This window comes from Fistularia commersonii, chromosome 1 (assembly GCF_037954325.1).
Source record: "Fistularia commersonii isolate RoL2024-O1a breed Wild chromosome 1, RoL_Fcom_v1.0, whole genome shotgun sequence".
Lineage (NCBI taxonomy): Eukaryota > Metazoa > Chordata > Actinopteri > Syngnathiformes > Fistulariidae > Fistularia > Fistularia commersonii.
The window spans coordinates 28,658,018-28,683,320 of NC_141284.1; the positions used below are offsets into that span (position 1 = coordinate 28,658,018).

General features: G+C 45.7%; 2 protein-coding genes across 5 annotated transcripts; both read left to right on the forward strand.

Annotated features, from left to right (window-relative positions):
• The first annotated feature begins 5,510 nt into the window (after positions 1 to 5,510).
• Positions 5,511 to 17,801, forward strand: rbm25a (RNA binding motif protein 25a). 4 transcript variants are annotated; one of them, XM_086158950.1, is made up of 18 exons: positions 5,511 to 5,688; positions 5,929 to 6,035; positions 7,470 to 7,519; positions 7,687 to 7,848; positions 8,057 to 8,114; positions 8,435 to 8,595; positions 8,689 to 8,889; positions 9,298 to 9,378; positions 13,481 to 13,758; positions 14,095 to 14,206; positions 14,316 to 14,405; positions 14,750 to 14,823; positions 14,934 to 15,084; positions 15,603 to 16,014; positions 16,246 to 16,562; positions 16,650 to 16,748; positions 16,906 to 16,953; positions 17,380 to 17,801. In XM_086158950.1, the coding sequence occupies exons 2-18, from the start codon at positions 5,930 to 5,932 to the stop codon at positions 17,470 to 17,472; spliced, it is 2,493 nt and encodes an 830-aa protein (XP_086015076.1). In that variant the 5' UTR covers positions 5,511 to 5,688; position 5,929; the 3' UTR covers positions 17,473 to 17,801. The 4 variants fall into 4 exon arrangements, with proteins under 4 accessions (XP_086015076.1, XP_086015091.1, XP_086015066.1 ...); XM_086158965.1 differs by having other exon boundaries at positions 16,258 to 16,562; XM_086158940.1 differs by having other exon boundaries at positions 5,514 to 5,688; positions 9,295 to 9,378.
• Positions 17,802 to 18,609: 808 nt separating this feature from the next.
• On the forward strand, positions 18,610 to 25,063 carry slc39a9 (solute carrier family 39 member 9). Its single transcript, XM_086158977.1, has 7 exons — positions 18,610 to 19,268; positions 19,410 to 19,518; positions 20,597 to 20,800; positions 21,671 to 21,739; positions 21,857 to 21,942; positions 22,020 to 22,154; positions 22,314 to 25,063. The coding sequence occupies exons 1-7, from the start codon at positions 19,173 to 19,175 to the stop codon at positions 22,545 to 22,547; spliced, it is 933 nt and encodes a 310-aa protein (XP_086015103.1). The 5' UTR covers positions 18,610 to 19,172; the 3' UTR covers positions 22,548 to 25,063.
• Positions 25,064 to 25,303: the final 240 nt, after the last annotated feature.

Below are 25,303 nucleotides of genomic sequence, written 5' to 3' on the forward strand. Positions count from 1 at the left end.
TACTAAAACTGTTGCGCTGCTGTGACAAAAGAATTTCCCCTATGGGGATCAATTACATAAGATAAACTTTAGACAAACTAAAAATAAAATAGATATACAGAAGACAGATGATAGCAAGGCATCCGCAGACGGTAAGGGTGGAAAATACACAGCCGGAACTAAACGACAATATAAATAGAGTGACAACGGGTATGACAAGAAGAAAATAAATGAACAAAAATAGGCAGGGTGTGTGCGGTCTGATGTACTTTCTTATTTTTTTGACATTATAACTGTTATGCTGCCGTGACAAAATAATTTCTCCGATGGGGATCAATAAAGTCCATCTTATCTTATCTCATTTTATTTTATCTTATTGATCCCCATAGGGGGAATTCTTTTGTCACAGCAGCATAACAGTTTTAGTGTCAATAAATATGAATGAAAATATAAATAGAGACAATTAAAAGATGGAAAAAGACATTCACAAAGAATTAGACAGCAGTCAACATCAACAACAACGTCTAGGATAAGAAAAGACAACAGAATGAAAAGTAATAATAATAACAATAACAATAATAATAATACAGCAAAGGTTAGTATAGACAAGGATAAGAACATAAACAGTGATAATAGCAATGACAAAAAAAAAAAGTGAACAGGATGCGAAAATAGCAAAAAATACAAGTTTAAAAAAAACAACTCTGAAGTGTAAAAGTATAAAATATAACCTATAAAAAAAAAGTCTCTCCATATATTTACCAACACACAGGAATAAATAATGAGCGCAGACTGGAACACTTTGAACATGTTAGAGAACATGTGTAACACGTTCACAGAAGCCTATCTGTAAATCCCTTGTAAATGAGTGACATAATAACATGAACATACTGTTAATTCATGTATTCTATCTCCATCTGCTGCTTTTTGGCCTTTGCTTAGTTAGATGCAAAGCTACGATACGTCGCCCTGTCCTTATTATATAGACTCTACATCTAAAATCCAATGTAGTGAGGAGGGACAGTGACCTTATTGGCAGAAGGATGATGAGGTGGAAACTGCCAGACAGAAGGCTTGGAGGACCCAAGATTTATGGATGGGATGAAAGAGGATATGATGCAAGTTGGTGTGACAGAAGAGGAGGAGAGTTGGTTGGATGGAGGAGGATGATTGGCTGTGGCGGCCGAAAGTAGAAAAACAAAACATCTTTTTCCTCTGATAATATATATATTTATATCTAAAAATAGAGATACGCACGCACGCACACACACAAACACACACACACACACACACATATATGTGTTTATCTCGAAGGAAATTGTTATGCCAGAGTTTCAAGTAAAACATAACAATAATGAATATAAATATGTATAATAAATATAATATGATATGACATAATATAACATAATATAATATAATATAACATAACATAACATAACATAACATAATATAATATAATATAACATAACATAACATAATATAATATAATATAATATAATGAATATATATACACATCTCAATCGTTGGCCCATTAAATAAAGTTAACTAAGGAATGTATACAACATCGGACGAATGTTTAACTCATGATGACCATTTTGTATGTAGAAAAAAGCAACATTGGTCATTATTGTAACTATCATTGTCATTTTTATGAATAATCATGAGCAACATTAAAACATAACGGGCACCTTCTTACACACCCCAAGCTTGATTTTTAAACGTCAATGAAATGATGGGACGGTGACGATCCAGACCTTCCGTGGTCCGTTTTATCGGACTCGACCAACAGTAGGAATGTCAACCTTGAACGTCTCGCTGGTTTTGTTTACCGCACGGCTCGGTCCTGCTCTCCTGAGACAGCAACAATCCCGGCTTATCTCCTGAACTTGACACTCTCGCCCCTCCGCAAACAGCGGTGGAGTCATTGACTTGTACAGTGTACGTCATCTGGAGGTGCCCGGTCAATGTCTGGAGAGGCAAGGCTCCTTCAAAGCAAACAAACTCATCGTAAAACACCAATCCTTTCCTCTCCTCGCTCCCTCGCTTCTCTCGTTTCGACGATCGACACCGTATGTGCACGGCGGGCGTCTGGGAACAGCTTCCAGACTGATCCACCAGCGATAAGCGATTAATCCCGACCTTCTTTTCCAAATCACAATCGCTCTGTCGTTCACAGCGAACGTCGCAGCAGTCGCCCGTTCCTGCGGGTTCCTCCTTCACAACATCAGGAAGATTCACAGATTCCACACGGAGGATACGGCGCAGATACTCATCCAGTCTCTTGTCTGGACGACTGCAACTCCCTCCTTGCCGGTGACCCGGCGGTGAACATCAGGCCTCTGGAGCTTCTTCAGAAAGCGGCAGGTCGCCCGGTGTTCAACCGTCCCAAATTCTCCCACACACTCCCCTTCTTCTGTCCCTTCACTGGCTCCCGCTAGCAAGTCCAAGACCCTGGTGCTCGTCTACCAGGCGGTGAATGGGACGGCCTCGTCTTATCTCCAGGATATGGTCCGGCCACACGTCCCTACCCGTCCCCTCCCATCTGCCACCTCTGGGCGACCGTCCACCCCATCACTTCGAGCCCCCGGCTGACGATCCAACCGGTCTCGGCTCTTCTCGGTCTCGGCTCCTTAGTGGTGGAATAAACTCCTGGAAAAAGTCAGAACAGCGGGGTCGCTGCCCATCTTCTGCTGTGATCTGAAAACGTACCTCTTCACCAAGCATTACCCAACTAATCACACTTAGCCCCCCCCCCCCCCAAAGAAAAACAACAAAGAAATGAATGTATGTATGTACCGTCATTTCCGAACGATAAGTTGCGACTTTTTTCACGTAAACAACGCTGCGGCTAATATATGGAGGGGACGCTAACGAGCTTCACGCCGCTAAAACATTTATCCTCGTCACATCAGACCGATGAAATGACCGAGAAATTCTGAGGCCGTTCAACTCGGACACCGAAGAAGACGACTTTGACGGTTTTAGTGCGCAGGAGGAAGACCGAGGTAGCGATCGGCTAGCCGGTGCGGCTAATATTGAGGTGCGCTCAATAGTCCGGAACTTAATGTACATGGTTTTGAGATGGCTATTTGGCAGAGTGGGGACTTCTGGATAACGACTACTGGTACTTTGGATCTTCGGTCATTGAATAGCAATTTTTGTAAGTCGCTTTGTAAGCGTCTGCTAAATGACTGGAATGTAATGTCATGTAATCTGTTAAACACACCCACGTGTCGCTCGGACCGAGCACACGACCGTCACTGAGAGACGTAGATGTTGGCAAAACCCAACAGAGCAATCAGCTCTCACGAAAACACGTTCACTCCTGAACTTCCTTCAATTCGACATCAGCAAGACCAAGTAAGTGGCGCTGGAGAACAGGAGGAACCTCGGGAGATCCGTACCGGTCAGCACCCGGGCTGAGGGAGTGGAGATTATGGACTCGTACAAGTACCTTGGGGTCAACAGAAACAATAAACTGGACCGGAGCAAAAACAGTGGGATGGTCTTCTTGAAGAGACCTACAGACCTTCTGCCAGTCTCGGTGAGGTCATCCATACGACCGGCCGCGACCCGCAACCCGTCGCTTTCTTCCCGTTTTTTTTGTCTATTTTTAATTTGTTGTTGTCTCTGTCCCATTATCACTATCTATTTATAATCCCCGTGCTTTGAACGCCCTCTAATACCTGTCCTCTTGCCTCGTGGCCCTCGAATTTCCTCAGGTACAATCTTATCTTATGCTACTTACCTTTGCTGTGTTTGAGAGGCAGATTCATCCCAGACACATGCCTATAACTCTTCTATTTTGTGAGCAACATAGATTTCCCTACCAAGCAGGCCTAGGCAGAGACGTGCCTGGAAGCGCTTCAGTCACATTGCTCTCTGACACCTGCAGAGCATTCTTGGTGTCCAGCCAGCATGGAAGCACTTGCACGCAGCGCCCCTAAATTAACCGCTAAAAAAATTTTCTTAACCTTGTAAAAACAACGTGACACAGCAGCGCCAAAGAAAGCCTGAGCACAGCGGCTGGAAGGGCCTTCCTTTCCTTTTCCAGTTTGTCTACCTGACCTGCTTAGATAATTCAGCGCTACACAAAAAGCTGCTATTTCAAGCTCTCTTTTAATGACACCAACTGACAAATAAAATACTATAAAACTATAAAAATAATATAATAAATAAAGCAATAATAAAATATAATATTAATCAGTTAACTATCATTAATATCTTAATAAAATAAATACATCTCAAATGATGTATTTTAAAGATATCAGTTTGCCTAGATTGTAAGAAACGGCACCATTTGATTACATTTCCTGGTTTTCTTAATATTCCGCGGCCTGGTGGTCTGAAGACGCCTCTGAAACGTCTTCAAGAAGATCTGGACAAGAATGACGCGGCCTACTTACGCAGCACGACACAGTTATAACAGGATAGTTGCGCGTAAATTCCTCAAACACCAAATGAATTCAAATCATGAAAACTAGTCCTATGGAACAATCAACATGACCTTACTGAAAGAAGTTACAGGGGTTTTAACTCCATTTCTTCAGGAGCGGTTCCTTTTAGCAAGCAAAGTCTGGCGTCTGGCGTCACCTAGTGTTTGAAGAAGGAACATAGCACAGAATTCCTCGGGGTTTAGTTTCGTTCCCAGAACAACTTGTCCCTCTTGCTCTCCTGGGGAGGTGGGGGTTCAAATGTGAACCATAAAGCATCAGAAAAATTAATTTTAGCTTTATTTGCACATCCTGTTCTCCACACTCACTAAAGAATTACTTTAAATATACAAGCCTCTTTTATTATTATGCCTTATTTGAACAGGTGGTTGGACTGGTTTTTTTTTTTTTGGCATATTAAACCAGCAAAATCAAATAAAGACTATTTGCACCACTTAAAGGACATGCTTTTGAAAGATGACTTGTCATATGCTCATGCAAAAGAAGCTGTCTCTAATGAAGTCAAAGAAAATGAACCTGCGGGGGCTTGTTGTCGTTTATGCTTTTTTTTATTCCAATAACAGGTCATAGTCCCGTACCGTCAACCGTAGCTGTAAACGGTTGCAACATAAAAAGAAAACAATCCTGTATGTTGAGCAAATGTGTGGCCGCTTACATTTTGAAAGCGAACGGTGATGAATTCTTGTGTCTGTCGCTTGTTTCTCACTGATTAACTTTTTCTTTGTTCCAACCTTCCGCGACTGAAATGCGGAGAAACAGGTTGCTGGTTGCAGAGAAGACACAGCGCTGCCAAAATGTTATTCATTTATTTTCAGACTTGCACGTCTTCCTCGTCCCTCCATGTCATAGGGGTCAAACTAAAGGGAGCGTTCTTGTTTAATTCAAATACCTTGTTTTTGCATAAGAAAAAGGAGAGAAACCTCAAAATGAAACCTGTTTATATGACAAATACGGTCATTTTTTATCTCAAAAGACATATCTTGTGTTAAAAAGATCAAATTGACAGGCTCCTCATGATGCCTGACAGGCTAAAATCGGGGAAAGTCGTCCCTTTTGTCGGGACTTCCCATGATTCCCTGCGCAAAGAAAGGGTCCTCGTTATTTGTGTCCACAGAGGTTCCTTCCCGGAACGTACCGGTGTCTCAGAACGCTAACATTTAGCATTGCGTTTCCCGCCGTCTGTGCTTCATGGGACTATATTCGAAGAAAACTTAACGTCGTCCGTGGTTTGTTTTTAATTACATCTCGTCAGCAGGTAAGCGAACTCCAACGCGACCGTTGCTGCTAACGAAAACTAGCAAGGCCACGGAGTAAGCTAGCATGAGCTAACATGTAGCGGCTAGCTAACGCTAGTAGAGGGTGTTCACTTCATGGCCGAGCGGCGTGTTTTTACTAGTTATTAACACGCCGGTCAACTTGGTGTATCTTTAACCCGGGGAGAAGACGGTCCGTCGGTTTTCTGTGACGTTTTTTTTTTTTCTTAACCGCCCTCTAGGATGTCATACCCTCCTCCACTCAACCGCCAGCCGATGGGCATCCCGCAGCTCCCCCCGGGGATCCCGCCGCCCCAGTACGGAGGCTTCGCCCCCGCGGTGCCGCCAGGTACGCAGAACAAACCGGGGTTTGTCCTCCAGAAAAGTCAGCCTCCATCTAGACATCCTCTCAACAGTCTCCGGACTAAATGATGAAAGCTAGAAGTCTCACTTACTCAAAGGATTTACGGGTATCGAAACGGCCCGAGTTTCATAATGTCACATCCCGATCGATAATCAGTCGATTGTTCCGATCGGATGGTTTTGACATGCAGGGTTTATTCAGGGATCAATAAGATCGACAAATCGATGAGTTTACCGGCGACATGCGTGATACGTTTACGTCTAATTTTCCGCCTTGGATGGAGGTTATGACGTCACATCACGTTTGAATCCGGATCACGATCGAGATTGACCTCGCAGACCCAAATGTCTGTGGATGTCTGCAGAAGATCTGGAGGATGATCTGGACCCAAATGATCCACATCACACAGACATCCTCCAGATCATCCACACACCCTCCGACATCCTTCAAATAATCCACACATCCTCCAGATCATCCACAGACATCCTCCAGATCATCCACACATCATCCAGATCATCCACATATCGTCCAGATCATCCACAGACATCCACACATCCACAGACTTCCTCCAGATCATCCACACATCCACAGACATCCTTCAAGTAATCCGAACATCCTCCAGATCATCCACACATCGTCCAGATCATCCACAGACATCCACACATCCACAGACGTCCTTCAAGTCATCCACAGACATTCCTAGGCATTCCCACACATCCTCCAGATCAACCACAGACATTCCCAGACATCCTCGAGATCATTCAGACATCTACAGACGTCCTCCGGATCATCCACAGATCCACAGACATTCCCAGACATCCACAGACATTCTTCAGATGATCCAGACCTCCTCCAGATCATCCACAGATTCACAGACATCCTCCAGATCATCTGCAGACATTCCCAGACATCCTCCAGATCATCCACACACCCACAGACATCCTCCTGATCATCCACAGACATTCCTAGGCATTCCCAGACATTCCCAAACATTCCCAGACATTCCCAAACATCCTCCAGATCATCCAGACGTCCACAGACATCCAGACATCTTCTAGATCATCCAGACATCCTCAGACATCCCCAAACCGCACCAGCCACGCAGCGTGAGCTGTGGACGTTTCTCCAAGCTTATACACCCCTCTCTTCATTCCATTGATGGAGCCTGACACCAAGAAAATTTGGAGTTTTAAAGACATGTTGATATTTTTTTCTTCTTTGCAGCTAAAAATGATAATTTTCATTGATATGACTAAAAGTTTCTTACTGAATCAGTGTTTTTACCTTTCACATATCTACTTTGTACCAATAGCATACATAAACATGTACTTATCAGTCATAGAATATCAGCTAATGCGTCAATATTTCCAGATTTTACCTCTACATTATCAATATGTTTTGTTTTCCTTCAAATTTCAGGTACTCCCATGATCCCGGTTCACATGGGTGTCGTGACCCCCACTCCCACAGTGAGTTAGAAACTGAATTTCACACAACATAGTCATTACACAATCCTCAACCAAGGTTAACTAACCTGCACTTTGTCTGTAGATTCCTCTCTCGGTTTGTCGTCGTTTTGATTATGACGATCAGCCAGACCGCAAAGTCCAATTTGATTCTCCTGTCGCCGTGGCAGGTTCTTGTCCCGACCACAGTGTCCGTAGCACAGAAGCCGATGCCGGCGAAGAGCAACGTCCGAGCCAAAGACCCGGACGACAGCAGCGGCCCCACCACCACCGTGTTTGTGGGGAATATCTCCGAAAAAGCCTCCGACATGTTGGTCCGACAGCTGCTAGCCGTGAGTCGCGCCGCGATTTTTCCTTTGAGTTTGTTTTAGCTCGTCCGAGGCAAGAGGGGAGTAAAAAAGGTGTCTCTGAGTGTGTGGAGAAGCCAATTAATCATTATTGGACCAACTCTGCTCTTTGAATCTTTTGTAATCACCGGTGAATTTAACAGTGCAAATGTAATCACTGTCTCATCATCCTCCGTGTCTTCTATCTGTGAAGAAATGTGGGATCGTTCTCAGCTGGAAGAGGGTCCAAGGTGCTTCCGGGAAACTTCAAGGTAAAAGCCAGCAAATTGTAGTCCGTCGAAATGACTGAAATATCTCTGCCCTGGTAATATTCCCGTAGTTTCTTTCATTGTTGAGCAAATTGTCAAGTCATTTGTTGCTGATTTAAAATAAATGTAAGTTCTTCGGGATTTTCGATCATTTTCGTCTAAAATTTCAATGTTTTTGTTTGAGATAAATATTCTTTTATCCGTCGGCTCATCGCATATCCTCATTTCAATACGCGTAGTGGGGAATTATGTCGACGCTAAATTCTATTGTTAATGTCCGGCAATTCTATGACGTTTTTTTTTTCCTCCTTGACTCCTCCAAGCGTTTGGGTTCTGCGAATATAAGGAGCCCGAATCCACGCTGAGAGCCCTCAGACTTCTACATGAGCTGCTCCTAGGTGACAAGAAACTGCTGGTGAAGGTGGACGCCAAGACCAAGGCCCAGCTAGATGAGTGGAAGGCCAAGAAGAAGAGTGCCAACGGGGTAGGTAACCACTCTGTATGGTAGTAATAGTTTCTACATGGATCCCATTCGGGAACAAAGCTTGTTATTCTCTGTTAATGTTTGTTTTCTAAGTCTCAGGGTGCCAGCACTGAGTCAAAAAACGCGGATGAAGATGAGGAGGAGGTCCTCGATGAGGAGACCCTGCATCGGGACCAGGTCGTGAAGGGGGCCATAGAAATCCTCATCAGAGAGTACTCGAGTGAGCTGAACGCTCCGTCCCAGGACCCCGACAGTCAGCCTCGCAACAAGAAGAGGAAAGAGAAGAAAGAGGAGGTACTTTTGGGGGTTTTCTGTAAACCATCTTCAGCAAATATCTTCAAAAATGTTTGTTTTCTCACTTCTACCATTTTTTGGATTTTTATCCCTTAACGTCTGGAATCGCGGCGAGCGTTGGGGGTATTGTTCGTTTTTCCCATCGGTTTCCCTCTAAACAGAGGCACTCGGTGCGTCTCACGATCGTGAAGATGCCGTGAAATTAGTGACAGAATTCAGGTAGAAATTGCCGACAATCCAAAAACACTGACTTGAAATGACGGAGGATAATATAGGTGGGAAGTTTCCAGGAAGTTAGCAACGTAAAGAGTGCCTTCAGTGTGTCCAGTATTTTTTCCCCCCATCTGTTGTCAGATCTACGTATTTAGTATGTCTCGCTTCCTGTCTCTCTGTCCTTTGCGTAAGGAGGATATCAATGCCATGGAGCTGGAGGATGACAAGCGGGACTTAATTTCCCGGGAGATCAGCAAGTTCCGCGACACCCACAAGGTACCGTATCCAACTGAACTTCCTCCTCCGTAGTTTCGGGTTTGGAGAGGACCTCATTGTGTACCTAGAAAGTCCTCGGCAGCAGATAGGAGCTACAGTTCCTGTATTTAGTGGCTCTGCTGCTGTATTTTAGAGGTACTGGATCAATACCTAGGTTACCCCATGAAAGTATTAGCAAAGTAACTGATGTTGATAGGTGCTTTTGTTTACCGTGTGAAGGCTAGAGGTGTCAGAGTTCTGTATCCGCCTGCCACACTGGGCTGCCTAGATTCTCAGTGTTAGATTAGCCGGAGAGGTTTTTTTTTTTTTTTTTTAACATCCACAGCTCATAGTGCTGAATGAGACAAAAACAGTTTAGCGCAAAAACAACGAACGAACGACAAAAACGAACAAACTTGTCAACACAGAGTGCATGGTCACAATGTCAAATTCCATCCAAAGCTAATCTATTGATTAAACCCCACCGATATGGTAGAGTTCATTTGGTGACTAGAGCGAGATGAATCTCAGAGTCACAGCTTTGGAAAAAGTTGCGAGGATAGGATGTAAGTATGACCTTTCCTTTCCTTTCTACTCATGTCGGGCGCTCCCTCCTCAGGGGGGCTTGCAGAGGGGCAACTGGCTCCCAGCTCACATTCACAAGGCGTTTGCACCGTAGACTCGGGCCGTTCAAAAGCTCCAGCGATTCGTGTGTTAATTACCATAACAACCGGCCGTGTCCGGGGTCGGGCCGAATCAGGTGTGTATGTGTGTGTGTGTGTGTGTTGGGGAGGAAGGCTGGCAGGCTCAGTGAACCTCTGCAGGCCCCCGTCATAAATAATGTGTGTGAAGGAGACACGCAGAGGGAATGACTCTAACCACTGCAGCAGTTTGAGCTGCAGCCTGTAGTAGAAGTGAAGCAGGGAGCGCCTCCCCACAGCACTCAGTGGTCTGAAGACTCGCCAGGTGAGTCCTCGCTCTGCTCCTTCTCACCACCCCCTTCCTGTCCCGCCTGTCCAGTCTCATGCCTCTCCGCTGTCCACCCGCCCTTCCCCACCCTTAGAGGACCAGTAACATTAGAATTAAGTGTGCGTTAATGTGGCAAAGGCCTTTCGCGGGGGTTATCGACGCCAGCTGGACGGATCTGGATGAGGATAAATGCAAGTTTCAAACCGGGGGCCGCGCGGTACTTAGCGTAACTCTCAATGAGAATCGCAGTCTTGGCCCCCGGGTCTCAGCGGCGACAGCAGAAGATGACGTGAAGCAGACGGCAGCTGACGGGTTAGATAAGTCGAGCTCTATCAAACCGACGCTGGGAGGACAAATAAAACAAAACATCATTTTCCAAAGCCGTTCCTTTCCCCTGTATCCAGTTAGGTTTGCTCACTTCTCTCTAATATTGGAATCACTTACTCTGGATTTAGTGATTCATTAGTTTTTCAGGGGAAATGCATCAATGTATGTCCCCAAAATGGCCGCCATTCTTCCAAAGGGGATTCACTCGCCACTCTTTCCCCATGAAGCCAATGTGGCTGGATTTTGAGTTTGCCCGAAGCGGCGACAAACCGCTTTCCACCCAAAATAAGATCTTCATCTAGCGACAGTAACATGATACTCAATATATGAACGTATTTCCTCTTAGCATAGTTGGATGTTGTTGTGTAATACTCCGGTGAGACATTCACGACCACGCGTTGCGAAGGCAGTAAAATCAGCAGCCGTGCAAACATGACCCTTTATTTTTCTCTCCGCCCGACTTTGATAAAATAGAGAAAAGAGGTAAGTGTGGAAAACGATAAACCCCACAGATCGGCTATGCGTTCTGCACTCGTGCGAAGTGATTCGGTTCGAGTTAGACTTTTTAAATAACTTCCGTTACACCGATCTGCTAAACCTAGAGTTAAGCTAAACCCCCCCCTCGTCTTCCTGTCCTCTCACCACGTGTCTGCGCCACACTTCCAACAAGCCTTGAAAAAAAATAAATTCCCCAAAACTGCTTCGCTGTTGGAACTGCCGGCCAGACACCGGTGAGTTTTTATTTTTATTATTTCCCCCCCCTTTTTTTTTCATTTTGCTTTATTTTATTTGCTGTGGGTTGGAGGTGACGGCCGTGATCCCGGGCAGCCGAGAGGTAAGACCGCTTCACTAATTTTCTTGTGCCAAATGACCCATGACCTTGGTTGTCCTTGATGTTGTGCGTGTAGATGAACTGTATCTACATCTAACTGCTCCACAGGTGTCGGTGGGCCCTTTCCTCTCTTTTTTTTGTTGTTCTTTTCTGTTTTTTTGTTCCGTTCATCTACTTCCCCCGCGTTCCCTCACAAGCAGTCTGTAGGAATGTGACCGATGGTTTAAGTTTAACGGCAGCAGCTGCTGGGAAAGATGTGAATTTTTATTTATTCTATTCATTTTCTTGCCTGGTTCAAATGTAAAGAATAAAGACAAAAAACAACAACAATATTTTAAAATTAGCTTATTTCAAATAGGCTGCATGGACATTAAATGTAAATGTCTATTTTGGCAATGGTCGGACTGGTATTAAAAATAAACAGCAAATATTTCAATACTTCCAAAGGTCAAAGTTAACTAGTTATTTAGGTTTTCAAAGTAACTTAACTTCAGATATACTGATCAGTGAATATACGTGGGATCAGCGAATGCCGGGGTTCAGTGAACCCAGTCATAGGGATGCACCCCCTGCACAGCAGCCCGACCGCTTCCCCCGTGTCTCAAACGGGCACGTAAAACCATGGTGAACGGGATTACGTAATTCCCTTATTCAGGTCGTTTGCTGGTTTAGCCTGGGCTTTTTTTAATCCACTGGCACCCATCAAAAAAAAAAAAAAAGCAAACGGGGGCGCCGCGGTGAAGACGGCATTCTGTGAGTGCACCCGACTACAGCGGTACTGAGGACCGCCGTCCAAAATCCCTCCGTTTTGCGGAAACATCCACCGTCACTTGGTGACAGTGAGGCAGATGATACTACTTATTTCAGCTAATTAAAATAACTACAATTCTTTTTTTCAAAAATATTGAATTTTCTTTTGATGACATGATTACACAATACACACACCGGACATACAAATACTATCTGGTCTCATTCTTTTTGAAAGAAAAAAATACTCCTCTAAGTTTCTGTAAGGTGAAAATAATAAATCTGCACCATAGAGTGGAGCTGTTACAATAAATTGAACCAATAGCAAATCAGAACGCGCTTTTCTTTAGATTAAAAATGAGCAAAAAAGGACATAAAGACTTGGCTATGTCCTTTTACTGTCTCCGTTCTTTCCGCTCGAGCACAAGAGGCCTCTAGAGTCAGGAGTCGGTGAACCGGTGTGTGCCGGGTATTAATTTGAGAACGCATCAGGTTATTCTGGTTCACCCCTGCGGCGTGCGATCGTCCGAGCCCCTTGCTGACGTGGCGGCGCGGCATCCTTCCAGCCGGATGTCAGAGTCAGGACGCAGGCAAATTTCATAACTGAGCTCCCGTCGGGTCGAGGCTGCAACATATAGCTTCTCTTACATCACGGTAAATCTATCACGCTAATGCAACCCCACCCCCACCCCAGCACACATTGATTCAGGTTAGCGGCGACGGACGAGGCGCGGGCTCGACCTCCCATTACATCATAATCTCAGATCACCACCGGGGACGGTTTGACCTGTTACATATGTGAGCGGAAAGCACGATCAACACCAGCATATGTAAGAGCGGTTCATCCTTTCGGGAAGTGAGCCCCCCCCGTCCCCCCGTCCCATCCCACCCAGTGACACCAGTTCAGAAACAAATACGAGCTTCGATTTTAAGATAAAAATCTGCAGCAAGCGATTGCATCACACATGAAGGTGTGTTTCTCCCCAGCGTTACGCGGTATAATGTGCAGTATCTTTGACTCTCTTTCTTCCTGGAGGAAACATCAGTGCTAGGAGGATGTCCTCACTTGCAGCCGCCTGCCTCTCCAACACAATGAGTCATGGCGGTACAGTATGTGAGCATGTGTGGCCCCCCAGGAGTCTCACTCCTTTTATTTCCACCATAATGTGCCGATAAGCCCGTGTCGTGACGGCGGTTTCGGCCGTGCAATAACGTGTGCTTCGCTCTCTCCCTGTTGGGCTCCTGCAGAAACTGGAGGAGGAAAAAGGAAAGAAAGAGAAGGAGCGGCTGGAGCTTGAGAGGGAAAGGAGAGAGAGGGACAAAGAGCGGGAGCGCGAGAGGGAGCGCCGCGACCGCGAGAAAGAGAAGGAAAGGGAGAGGGACAAGGAGCGGGAGAGGGACCGGGAGCAGCGCGACCGGGAGCGGGAGAGGGACCGCGACCGGGAGCGGGAGAGAACCAAGGAACGCGAGAGGGAGCGGGAACGCGAGAGGAGTCGAGACATCAGCGAGGCCCGCAGCCGGTCGAGGTCAGTATGGAGGCACGGGATTCCCGCCGGGTCAAAGGTCACAGGCCTCGGAACACAAGTCGAAAGCTTTTTCATCGTAGAAACAAATCTGCAGGCATGAATTATTCTATTGCATGTACATCGGACCGTGTTACCGTTTGGGTTTGATAGCATGTTTCCCTGGGTTCCCGTTTTTGCCGTAACGCATCCCAACTCAACAAATTGATGGGAAATCAAGTTTAAAAATGATGTCCTCTGATTTGAAAAGAATAAAAAAAAAAGACAAGAAAATGGACAATGCAACCTCCCTTTTGTGGGATATTCAGGCCTTGAATGAAATGGCTGTACTCTGTGCAGAGAGCGGACCAGGGAGGACAAAAAACGAGACCGCGAGGAGGATGAGGAGGACGTGTATGAGCGGCGGAGACTGGAGAGGAGGCTCAGGGACAAGGAGGCCGCTTACCAGGAGGTGACACATTTCATCCCGTCGGACGTGACACCGGATTATCTCTTGCCACAGTTTGTGTGACTCAGATTATTATAATTTTTTTTGTGGGGGGGGGCTTGTTTTGGCACAGCGTTTAAAGAACTGGGAGATCCGTGAGAGGAAGAAGGGCCGCGACTACAGCAAAGACATGGAGAGGGAGGACGAGCGGTGTCGTGAAACGGTAATGTAGTGGCGGAACACCTGCAACATCGATAATCAGATGTTGCCAGTGATTTCTAAATATCATTTTTGATGATTAGTGCTAATAATGAGTGATTGTTTTGTGTACAATATTAAAAGCAGGCAGTTAAACAATATTAACAGCAAAATTACAGGTCAACATTTGTACACTGAAGTCCATTTTAGTAATAACTTTTTAGTTCATGGGTTGTTTGATGGCAGCGCAGAATAATTTCGGGCTATAAAACGACTGCAGGAAGTAGAAAGGATAACCATCAGCGAAGTGTTTGATCTGTATATTCACATCCTCTTTTTTGGGGATTTTGTGTTTTTCTTAAAATCCAGATGAAAGAAGCCAAGAGGCTCAAAGAATTTCTTGAAGATTATGATGACGACAGAGACGATCCAAAGTTCTACAGGTGATCGATCGTCACTCGAAACGCCGGAAGGGGACGTTTTCTTAGTTGGACGTGTTATTTGTCGGGTCGCCTTGACGTCGGTGCTTCTTGCCCCCCTCCTTGACCTCCAGGGGCAGCGCTTTGCAGAAGCGACTCCGCGACAGAGAGAAGGAAACAGAATTGGATGAGCGAGACCGGAAGAGGGAGAAGGAGGAGCTGGAGGAAATCAGACAGAGGCTCCTGGCAGAGGGTCACCCCGATCCGGACGCCGAGCTGCAGCGGGTCAGAACCAACAAACCAATACATGGACACAGATGTTATCTTGACGGTCACGGGAGCTCAATTTGTACTTCCCCTTCTGGGCGTGTGTTCTTTTATCAGTAAATCATTAGTCTAAATCATACAGACCTTGCAGTAACCTTGCACACCAAGCTGCATTCAAATGTCTCATTGCACTGCCACTGTTCATATCTATAATCAAATTTATAATAATGTTTACATTCTGTCTATCAGCACATATCCAAATGCACTGCGTACAGCAATGTAGGAATTTCACTGTGCAGGGAAACTGGTTTCTACTCTGCACATGTGGCAAGAAACGCTCTGAATCTCTGTAATTATCTTTTAAGAACTTGCAGAAATGGCTTCCTGAGGATTCTTGAGGATAAAGAAACATCTAGCTCCATTTTTTTGTAAAAAAATTATCCACATCAAACTGACGCCACAATACCTTTAATGACTCTTAATTTCCAGAGACGTAGCAACAAATCAGAGCCTGAGTTCTCCTTGTGTTTGCGTAGATGGAGGAGGAGGCGGAACGCAGACGGCAGCCTCCCATGAAGCTGGAGCCCAAGGAGGAGGTGAAGCAGGAGAAACCTCACAGCAAAGAGTGGGATCGGGAGAAGAGGGCGTCGGGCCGGCCCGCCGAGCCGCCGGCTCGAGCCCCGCCTCCGCACTCGGACGAGGAGGTGGAGGAAGGCGAGGAGGAGGAGTACCGCGAGCGGGAGCCGTCGCCGGAGGCCAAACCGCACCTCAAACCCATCATGCGGCCGATCACCACTGCGCCCTCGGTGTCCTCGGCCAGCGGGAACGCCACCCCGAACACGCCCGGCAACGAGTCCCCCTCGGGCATCATCATCCCGGGAGAGAACAGTCCGGAGCTGCAACCCCTCGAGGAGCACCGGCCCAAGATCGGCCTGAGTCTCAAACTGGGTGGGTATCAGGATGAAATTCCATAAACCTTATTTTCACATCACGTTAATATTCTTTACATCGGAGCCACTGATAGGAGAAGGTCCTCTGAGGCGTGGACTCCGGTCACACGACTCGGGCTGCGGTCGCCGATCTAGTTTAAGACCGTTTGCCTTCTAGACTCGATGCTCCCCTAAAGTCTCCTCACTCTTGACCTGGCAGTTTAAAAAATCTCGGGTTTGAAAAACTCAGTTTTTCCTGCAGGAGCCACCAACAGCCCCAGTCAGCTCAACGCTGCAAAACGAAAGAAATTGGCCACTGTGGAGAGCGTCTTCAACAAGTTCGAGGAGGAGGAGGCCGACGAGCAGCCGCGCAAACGGAAACTGGTCCCGCTGGACTACGGCGATGACGAGAAGAGCCTGGGGCTGGACGGGGCGGAGATTTCGGGGGCCAAGGGGAGCATCAACACGGAGGAGAAGCGCAAGCACATCAAGAGCTTGATCGAGAAGATTCCCACGGCCAGGCCCGAGCTCTTCTCCTACCCTCTGGACTGGACCATGGTGGACTCGGTGAGCCCGCATCTACAGGCGTTCCCTCAGCTTCACGCTCCTTCAGAGTTGTTTTCTGCGGGTGAAACAAGCCTCTCCTCTCCACAGACCCTGATGGACCGGCGCATCAGGCCGTGGATCAACAAGAAGATCATCGAGTACATCGGCGAGGAGGAGCCCACTCTGGTGGACTTTGTCTGTTCAAAGGTCGGTGGAGATCCGAAAAGTCCGATCGGCCAAAACCCACGGACTGAAATGTCCCGTCGATTTGGGGGGGGGGGGGAACACCACGCTCCTCTGGACGCGGCCCCGTCTGGTTTTGTTTTCTCAATCCTGAAGATAATATTTTGTGTTTCCTCCCCAGGTGATGGCCCACAGCACTCCTCAGGGCATTCTTGACGACGTCGCTATGGTGAGTTGGGAATCGTCTCGGTCAACACAAATCATTCAGTGTCGTATCGAGACCTGATCGGTGATTGATCGTTGACTGGCGGAATGACGTCAGTTTATGAAGACTTTACTCATCAATAGTTTACCTGTCACTCTGATCATTAGTTTACCTGTCACTGGACAGTTGTGTTCAAAATAATTGCGGTCTTTTGAACAATGTTTTATTGCCATACATTGTAAACACAGCAGATAGTATTCCAAATCAAAACATGATGAAAAATGTGTTATTTTTGGGGGGAAGGTGTGCGTGTCGGGTATTTCACCCCGCACAGATCCCAGGTCAGTCCCAACTGACCGAGGTGAACTGTGCGATGGTGAAACACGGGGGCAAAGAATGTTTCATGGAAATGAAAGGAGATTCGTCACCGTCTGCTCCGTCTGTGCTCAGGTGCTGGATGAAGAGGCCGAAGTCTTCATTGTCAAAATGTGGAGGCTGTTGATTTACGAAACGGAAGCCAAGAAGATCGGACTGGTGAAATAAAGAGCCCGGGGTCCCCCCTTGCCCCGACCGTAGCTCACCTACCTGCTACCTAGTTCCCGGTCCAGCGGAGAGTAAACGTGCCGTTCGTCCTCCATTCCCTCAGCAATGAACTGCTTGTGCGTGTGTGTAGGGAAAGTGAGCTGGATTTACAAAAATCATATTGCATGACAAAAGATATTTCAGTTGTCTTCATCCCCCCCCTTTTGTTAAGGCAAACATTGCATTTTACCATCTAAGTTGGACATGTTCTGCTTTAATTTACGTGTCATTGTCATGTTGAGATGCTACTCAACCGTGTGAACTAATAAATATGCTTTTTTTTTTTACAAGACGTTCTCAGAATTGCTAACTGGTACCTCGTCCCCCTACTGGTAGTTAGATAGAATGCAGGTTCAAGGGGCCAACAGTTACACATGAAACATGTAAACATGTAAACAAAAGTATATTGTATTGAAATATACTGAACTTTATTAAACGGGATTAAAAATGATGTTTAGACATGAATCAAGGATGCATGAGGAGGATTCACAGTTGAGCTTGTTCCTTCCGATTGGTAAAAAAAAAATTGGGGGGGATTTTTATTTTGTTTTCCACCTGTAAGTTCACAAATTATAAGTGGAAACACGATTGGGAATTTCACAGGGAAACTGAAAAAAAGAAACCAAAACTTAAAAATTTATGACTTAAAATACCCTAAAAATACTAAAACAACCTAGTCCTTTTTAAAATGTACCTAAAATATGTATATTCATTTTGTATGACTGGTAATAGAACTTAAATTGAACAAGACAACACGACCAGCAAACTATCTAAAACTAGGAAGAAATAATTTGAATATTGGTCAAAGAAACTTTTGAACATTCAATGAAGAAGAAAATGTTGTCATCCAAATTACATTTTTAAGCACAGCGTGGATTTGAGTCATTTAATCTAAAGCGGCAGGTATTGTATATTATTATTATTTGTCTTTTAATGATAACTGCAACAGTAATAGTGCTATTGTTAAAACAAAACAAAAAATCCCTATTACACAAAATGACATACAATAGAAACTTTAAGAACCGGTACGAGTTTCGGTCACACATGATCGACCAGTTTGATGTGATCAGTGATCGATTTTGTATCTGGATTGACAGGCACGCACACGCACACGCACACGCACACGCCTCCTCCTGCGGGGCGACGCGGACGTGGCAGGTCGACGTGACCCGGAAGTAGTTCGCTCGGCAGCGTCAAACACATCGAAGCGGCAGGCAGGCTGCGGGCTAGCCGAGTCGCCAAGTTAGCCCTGGGTTTTACTCCGAGCCCCGGAAGAAACGATGCGGACCTCCGGCGTCTTAGACGTCGATGTTTTCGCGTTCGGGCGCCCTATTTTGCAACGTTAAGAACGAGCGAGCGAGCGTGCTGTCTTGACGCTGGCTAGCTCAGCGAAACGTAGCTTAGCTTAGCTTAGCCTAGCCTAGCGAAGCATCGCGGACGAGGCCACAAGAGGCGGCTGCCGTGTTGTCGTTTGCACCCGACGTTCGGCTAACTTTTAGCCGTGTGTAGTCGATAGAAAACAGCTCGGAATGTGTCATTTATCTTGACGTTTACGTATTTAACCATCCTGTGAAAGCGCAGGTTTTCTTTTGGTTTCTGTATTTTTTTAAGTTAGCTCAGTAGTAACTGATAACATTAGCCAAACGGAGAAAAGTGCAGTCATGGACGACTTCAGCTCGATTAGCCTGCTGTCTCTGGCGATGCTTGTGGGATGTTATGTAGCCGGAACCATTCCGTTGGCCGTCAACTTTTCAGAGGTAAGTTTGCAAAACGCAAAGCAAAACGCAAACCCTCTTTAATGCAGTTCCCTGCACTCCGGAGGCACTGATTGCATCACGGGTGCTCCTGTTGATAGCACGACGAGGTAAACATGGTGGTTGTTTGTTGTGCTTGTCCAGGAGAAGCTGAAGCTGGTCACGGTTCTGGGGGCCGGGCTGCTCTGCGGGACCGCGCTGGCCGTCATCATCCCCGAGGGCGTCCACGCACTTTACGAGGAGATCCTCGAAGGTACGCCGGTACCTGCACAGCCCTCCAGCCGCTTCTGTGTACCCGTCCCCGGGAGCACGGAGCGTGATAATGCCGCTCGGAAGTTGACATGTCCTGCAACGGGAAACGGTCCCTGCGAGGAGGAAAATCTGTAAAACCATCGAAATTTACCCGCAGATCGTCGATTTAGTTTCGCATTGACATCCTTTTTTCGTCAATAATTGTTTACTGTCTTGATACGAATTATTGTCCCGTGTCATTCTTTTGCACTGAAGGGAGCTGCATTTGCAAAAACCACATGTACGAATTTGGGAGATAATTCGTTTCCCAAAGTTGTTGGTAAAGTGTCACGTTGGAGCTGGGATTCACACGTTAGATTAGATCGAAATTTTCCTGAAATACCTGAAATTCCGAATGTCCCAAAATGTTCCTAATGAGGGTTATAAAAGTATGAGCTTAGCTGATAGTTTACTTAAGCTGTGCCTTAACACCAGCATTATTGTTGTTTTTAGAAGGTGCTAGTCGGGTGTGCTGCCTTACACATTCAGGAAAACTGCACCTCAAATCTGACAAAACAAATGAAAAATCTGTCAGAATTTCTAATAAACATGGGGAAAAAACATTCCTGAATAAAGCTTAATTTTACTGAGAAGGTTGTAATGGCAAGCATCTAATATATCTTGAAATAGCTGTTTCATTATCATCAGAATGACTAGGTGGAAATAAGACTTTAAATACAGTCTCACAATGTCTTTTAAAATGTTTTTTTAATTTGACTGTTAAGGCAGAGATTTACAGTTTGATTGTTCAAGCTAAAGACAGGCCGATGTTGATCTAAAGACTTTGGTGCCTTTTCAAACAGAACAAAGTTCAACAGAGACATTGGTTGCAGTCTGTATTTAGCCTTGTTCAGTGTAAATACTCCCGATTATTATCATTCGCTTTCAGCATTTTGTGTTCAGTCCTTGAAGTGAGCTGCTTTTCTGGCCGCTGATAATTTTAAATATATCTAACTATATTTATTTTAAATATATTTATTAGATACCCTAGACAGGTGTTTGACAAAGGTATTACTGATGTTCTGCCATCTACCCCCCAGGTGGACACCACTCTCAGAGCCAGGTGGGGGTAGTGGAGGTGTCCGAAGCAAAAGGGGATGCAGAATCGGCTCTGGGCGCCAGCGGGAGCCACGAGCACGGTCACGAGCAGCTCCACGCCTGCATCGGCGTCTCGCTGGTCCTCGGCTTTGTCTTCATGCTCCTCGTGGACCAGATAGGGAGCTCACATGTTCACAATGCCGAAGGTGAGCGAGTTACTGTTTTACCTGGTAGTTAGAAAAATCTTTTTTTTCTTTTTAATATGGCAATAATAGAAGTATTTGAAGACATAATTAAGCAAAACAATAAAACAATTGAGAAAAATTCTAGCAATGGGGAAAAACACTTGCACAAACAAAAATGTCTGTAACAAAAACCCCAGCAAATAAAAAATTTGATCAAAAAAACATGACGGCAATATCATTATATATCTATCATTTGTATATGTTTTTTACGTACAATAGGCGGGTGATTAGATTTCCAGCCAACTGACAATTACCTGTTGCCTCTCAATAGAGAACAACCTGGAGTGTGTCTGTGTGTAACGCCGGAAAATTAATTCCAAAAAAGTAATGGATAACAATTAAATTAACTAAGTCCCGAAACTTACCAAAAGTTTGCCTTTAATTAAAACTATAAATCAACAAAAAATTTCTGTGAATAAACAATACAAATTACAATTAATGATAAAGTCATGTCTAAAGCAAATTATCAGTTATTAGCAATGATTGGGGAGAAAATATGGCCTGTAAATATAATTTAGTACGATAGTCAGGCACGTACATCAAACCAAGCAATTAGTTGTTGTTTTAATTGCCAAGTTATTTAAAAGAAAACAATTAACAGGTAAACCTAAAATTAAAATCCAACAGAAAAAAAAAAGATTCTTTGCCAGCCCTGGAATTTAAATCAGATTTAAACTAATTTGATAGTTTCATTGAATCAAGTGTTTCTAAAGTTCTAAGCTTTCTTGTGTCAGAAAAAGAATTCCAAGGGAAGAAGAAGGGAAGGGTTTGTTGATCTGAGGAATTTCCTGACCGCTTGTCAGAGCCGTTCTTCTCTTTGGTCCGTTCCAGATCCCGAGTCGGCGCGCGTGGCGTCCTCCAAGGTCACCACCACCCTGGGGCTCGTGGTTCATGCTGCGGGTGGGTTTGCTTGCCCCCGTCTTATTTAGAGATCCCTGACTGGAAAAGTGCGCGGGGCTTTTCCCTTCTGTAACTGGAGCCACGTGACGCCGGGTCTTGTGTGTTTTTCCCCCCCAGCTGACGGCGTGGCGCTTGGAGCGGCGGCCTCCACGTCTCAAACCAGCGTCCAGCTCATCGTCTTCGTGGCCATCATGCTTCACAAGGTCACCACAACACACACGTACACATCAGAACTCTGAATGCACGAAACCCCGATTCTGAACTGCCGCGTCCGCCGCAGGCGCCCGCGGCGTTCGGCCTGGTGTCCTTCCTGATGCACGCCGGCCTGGAGAGGAACCGCATCCGCAAGCACCTGCTGGTCTTCGCCTTGGCGGCGCCGCTCCTCGCCATGCTCACCTTCCTGGGCCTCAGCCAGGTAGATGCTGGCCGGAGTGAAATTCTCAATGTGGTCATTTGTGTCAGACATTTTTTTCAGAAGTCGGTTATTCTAAGCTAGAAACCGTACGACGGAAGTCTTGAACTTTTCAAACCAGAGAAACCCCTTGACACCGTTTCCTGTTCTCTCCGCCTCCAGAGCAGCAAGGAGGCCCTCTCCGACATCAACGCCACCGGGGTCGCCATGCTCTTCTCCGCCGGCACCTTCCTGTACGTGGCCACGGTGCACGTCCTCCCGGAGGTAGGGGGTGCTGGACACAGCCACGCCGCCGCCGGGGGGAACGGAGGGAAGGGACTGAGCAAGGTGGAGGTGGGGGCTCTGGTGCTGGGCTGCCTCATCCCCCTGCTGCTGTCCGTCGGACACCATCACTAGGCCGCGGGGGCGACTGGACTCGCCGAACCGAGGAGCTAACAGTCTTAGCGCCGCCGAACCCGGAGGTTCCGGCCGCCGTGAGAACCTGGAGCGATTCATCATGAAGCAGGAAGGAACCGTGTTTCGGGATCAGACGCACAACCGTGTTTGTTTTTAGTTTTTTGTTTTGGTTTTGTTCCCCCCCCCCTTTCCTTCCATTTCTCCTCTTCTTCACATCGCAGAACGTTCCAGCTGTTTGTGTCCAGAAACCGCCTCGGTTTCACTCACCTGGCTTAAACCGCCACGTGCGTTGCGTTAACGCGCTCGTCCGAGTCGGAGAACCGGGGCTGTATCCACGGCAGCGAAGGCCGCTTGTTGATACCAAGACAGAAATGTACTATTTTCTTCTAATTCTTTTTTTTTTTTTTAAATATATATATATATATATAAATACAATTGTACAGATTGTAAATCTCTTAGCAACAATCCAGACGAGTGTGAGCGGAGTTGTTTTTTTTTTTTTTTTAAAGTGCCAAATGAGCATCATCTGTCCAAGGAGGCGGCAGGAGAGGACTTTATTTTCTTACCTTGAAACCTCCAGGCTCCTCCGCGGCAGGAAGAGAAAATCACAGCTCTTTGCTGTCGTTTTTTTTTTTTTGTTTATTTTTTTTCTTTTTTTTCCCCCCTCGGCCGTGTCGCTGTAATTTGAAAACACTAGGGTGCTCGTGGGTTTTCATTGCCTGTCGGGCGTCTAAATACACACACACACACATGTTTTATTTAATGCATTTAGTCTCTGGATGTTCATCCCTGGGTTGATATTTATAAATCGAGATCCCGGCCAGTTTTGTGTCATCTGGGCGACTTTGACACTTAAGGGGCCAAAGTCAGGTTTGAGGGACCATCAGCTCCGGAGGACGGAGCAGTTTCCTGATTCCCATCCGAGGGAGGAGGCTTCCAGCCAGCCTGAAGGAAGAGGAAGGGCAATTTTAAACTTTTGATTTGAAGAACTAAATAGTTATGAACCATTCCTGAACAGGAAGAAGTGGATGAGCAATTACCTAATAATAAACAGGGCGTATATTTATTAGAAATGTCCAGAAAACGGTTCCAGAATTGACTTGAAGATGTGGAAAAACGAGGTGAAATTCAAAAAAACAAAATGTGCAAATGTTTCAATGAACAAGCCGGGAGAAAATAAGTGAAACCTCTGCTTCGAGACGGAGAGGGGAAAGACGGAGAAGGTCGACGGCGAGGGTCGCGGCGCTCGCTTCTTTTCGCATTTTATCAGGTGACGCCTGGTTCGCACCTGAGCAATAAAAACACACACACACACACACACTTTTCCTCAGGGGACGGAAGCAGCGGGAACATGGTGATTCTGCTCCCCGGGCGCTCCAAGCCCTGCAAGGCGGGGCCGCGGGCGGAGCTCGTGTAAATAGGCTGTACAGAGTCGAAAAACATGGGAGTGCGGAGGTGGCGGGGAGCTCGGGCTGCATGCAGACCAGCAGCGGCATGACACTTTTCATTTTCTTTTAAACAGTTAAGGTGTGTGTGTGTGCATCAAAGGGAACCCCTGTTTGTTCGTCTGTGAGATCCATATGCCTTCCCCATCCCCGACTTACGACCTCTACCACGGCGTTGGGTCGAGCAGCTCGCGTCTGACTTTTATAAATGTGCGTTGATGGGTGGGTTTGGAGGTAACTGGTTAGTCCGGACAAGTAGTCTGTAATCCCAGGCTCCTGAAAGCACAGTTTTGTAGGTTAGGTTCTTGAGATGGGATGCTAACCGTCTTGATATTTGAGAGCCATGTGGCTCCAGATGACGATTGTGAAGTTTTAACCTACTTTTCATTAGCGTGTCGCAAAAACACTGGACAGAACTTTCTCCCGCCGCCATTCGGAGATCATCGATGCTTTATTCTTAGATTTTCTGTTTGGGATCTGGCAGTTGTTTCAGATTACGCTTTTTAAATTCATTATTATTATTTTTACACATCTCCCTTCCCCATGAATCCAACATGTCTTAAACTTTATTTGCAATAAAGGAAAATATCTTATTTTGAGGTCAAATTCTCCTGAAAATTTTTAAAAGTGAAGATGTAGTTGTGTGAAGTAATTGTGAAAATGAAATTGCAGCTGGTCAAATGATTAAAAGATGTTTTCCTGCCATCATGTGAGTCGGTTTCCATAGAAACGCCGATAGAACGGGGATGTGGGTCCAGGATCTGGACCAGGATCTGGGTCTTGGTTCACAATGTAGGGAACTGTGGGACATCAGAAGAGGGACGTCCAGTGACCCCCGGCTGGATCTTTGCTCTTTAGCGTTCAGGAATGGCTGGGAATGTATCCCGGCTATTTGGGGATGGAGCTGGTATTTGTGAGGGGTGTGTGTGTGTGTGTGTGTGTGTTTGTGTGTGTGTGTGTGTGTGTGGGGGAGGGGAGGTTCTTTTGTCATTCCAGAATAAGTCTGCCTTATTTCCATCTCTTTGATTGTGAAAGAATAAAATGGCTGTAAAGCAGTGTTTTATGACTAAATTAAAAGTTGTTTCTGTTTTGTTTTCTAAGCCGTTGTAAATGTTTGAAGTCTGTTTAACGACTTGTGAAGGATTCAGGGATGAAGAATTGAATGTTAAAAATGAATGAACTTTAGTGGAAAACCACATAGCTTTGATACTCATGGCAGTTGCAACTGGAAATGTTGATATTCAGACTTTTTTCCAAAAAGTAAAGTTGTGTTTCCAATGAATTCTTCATACAGACATTATAAATACATAA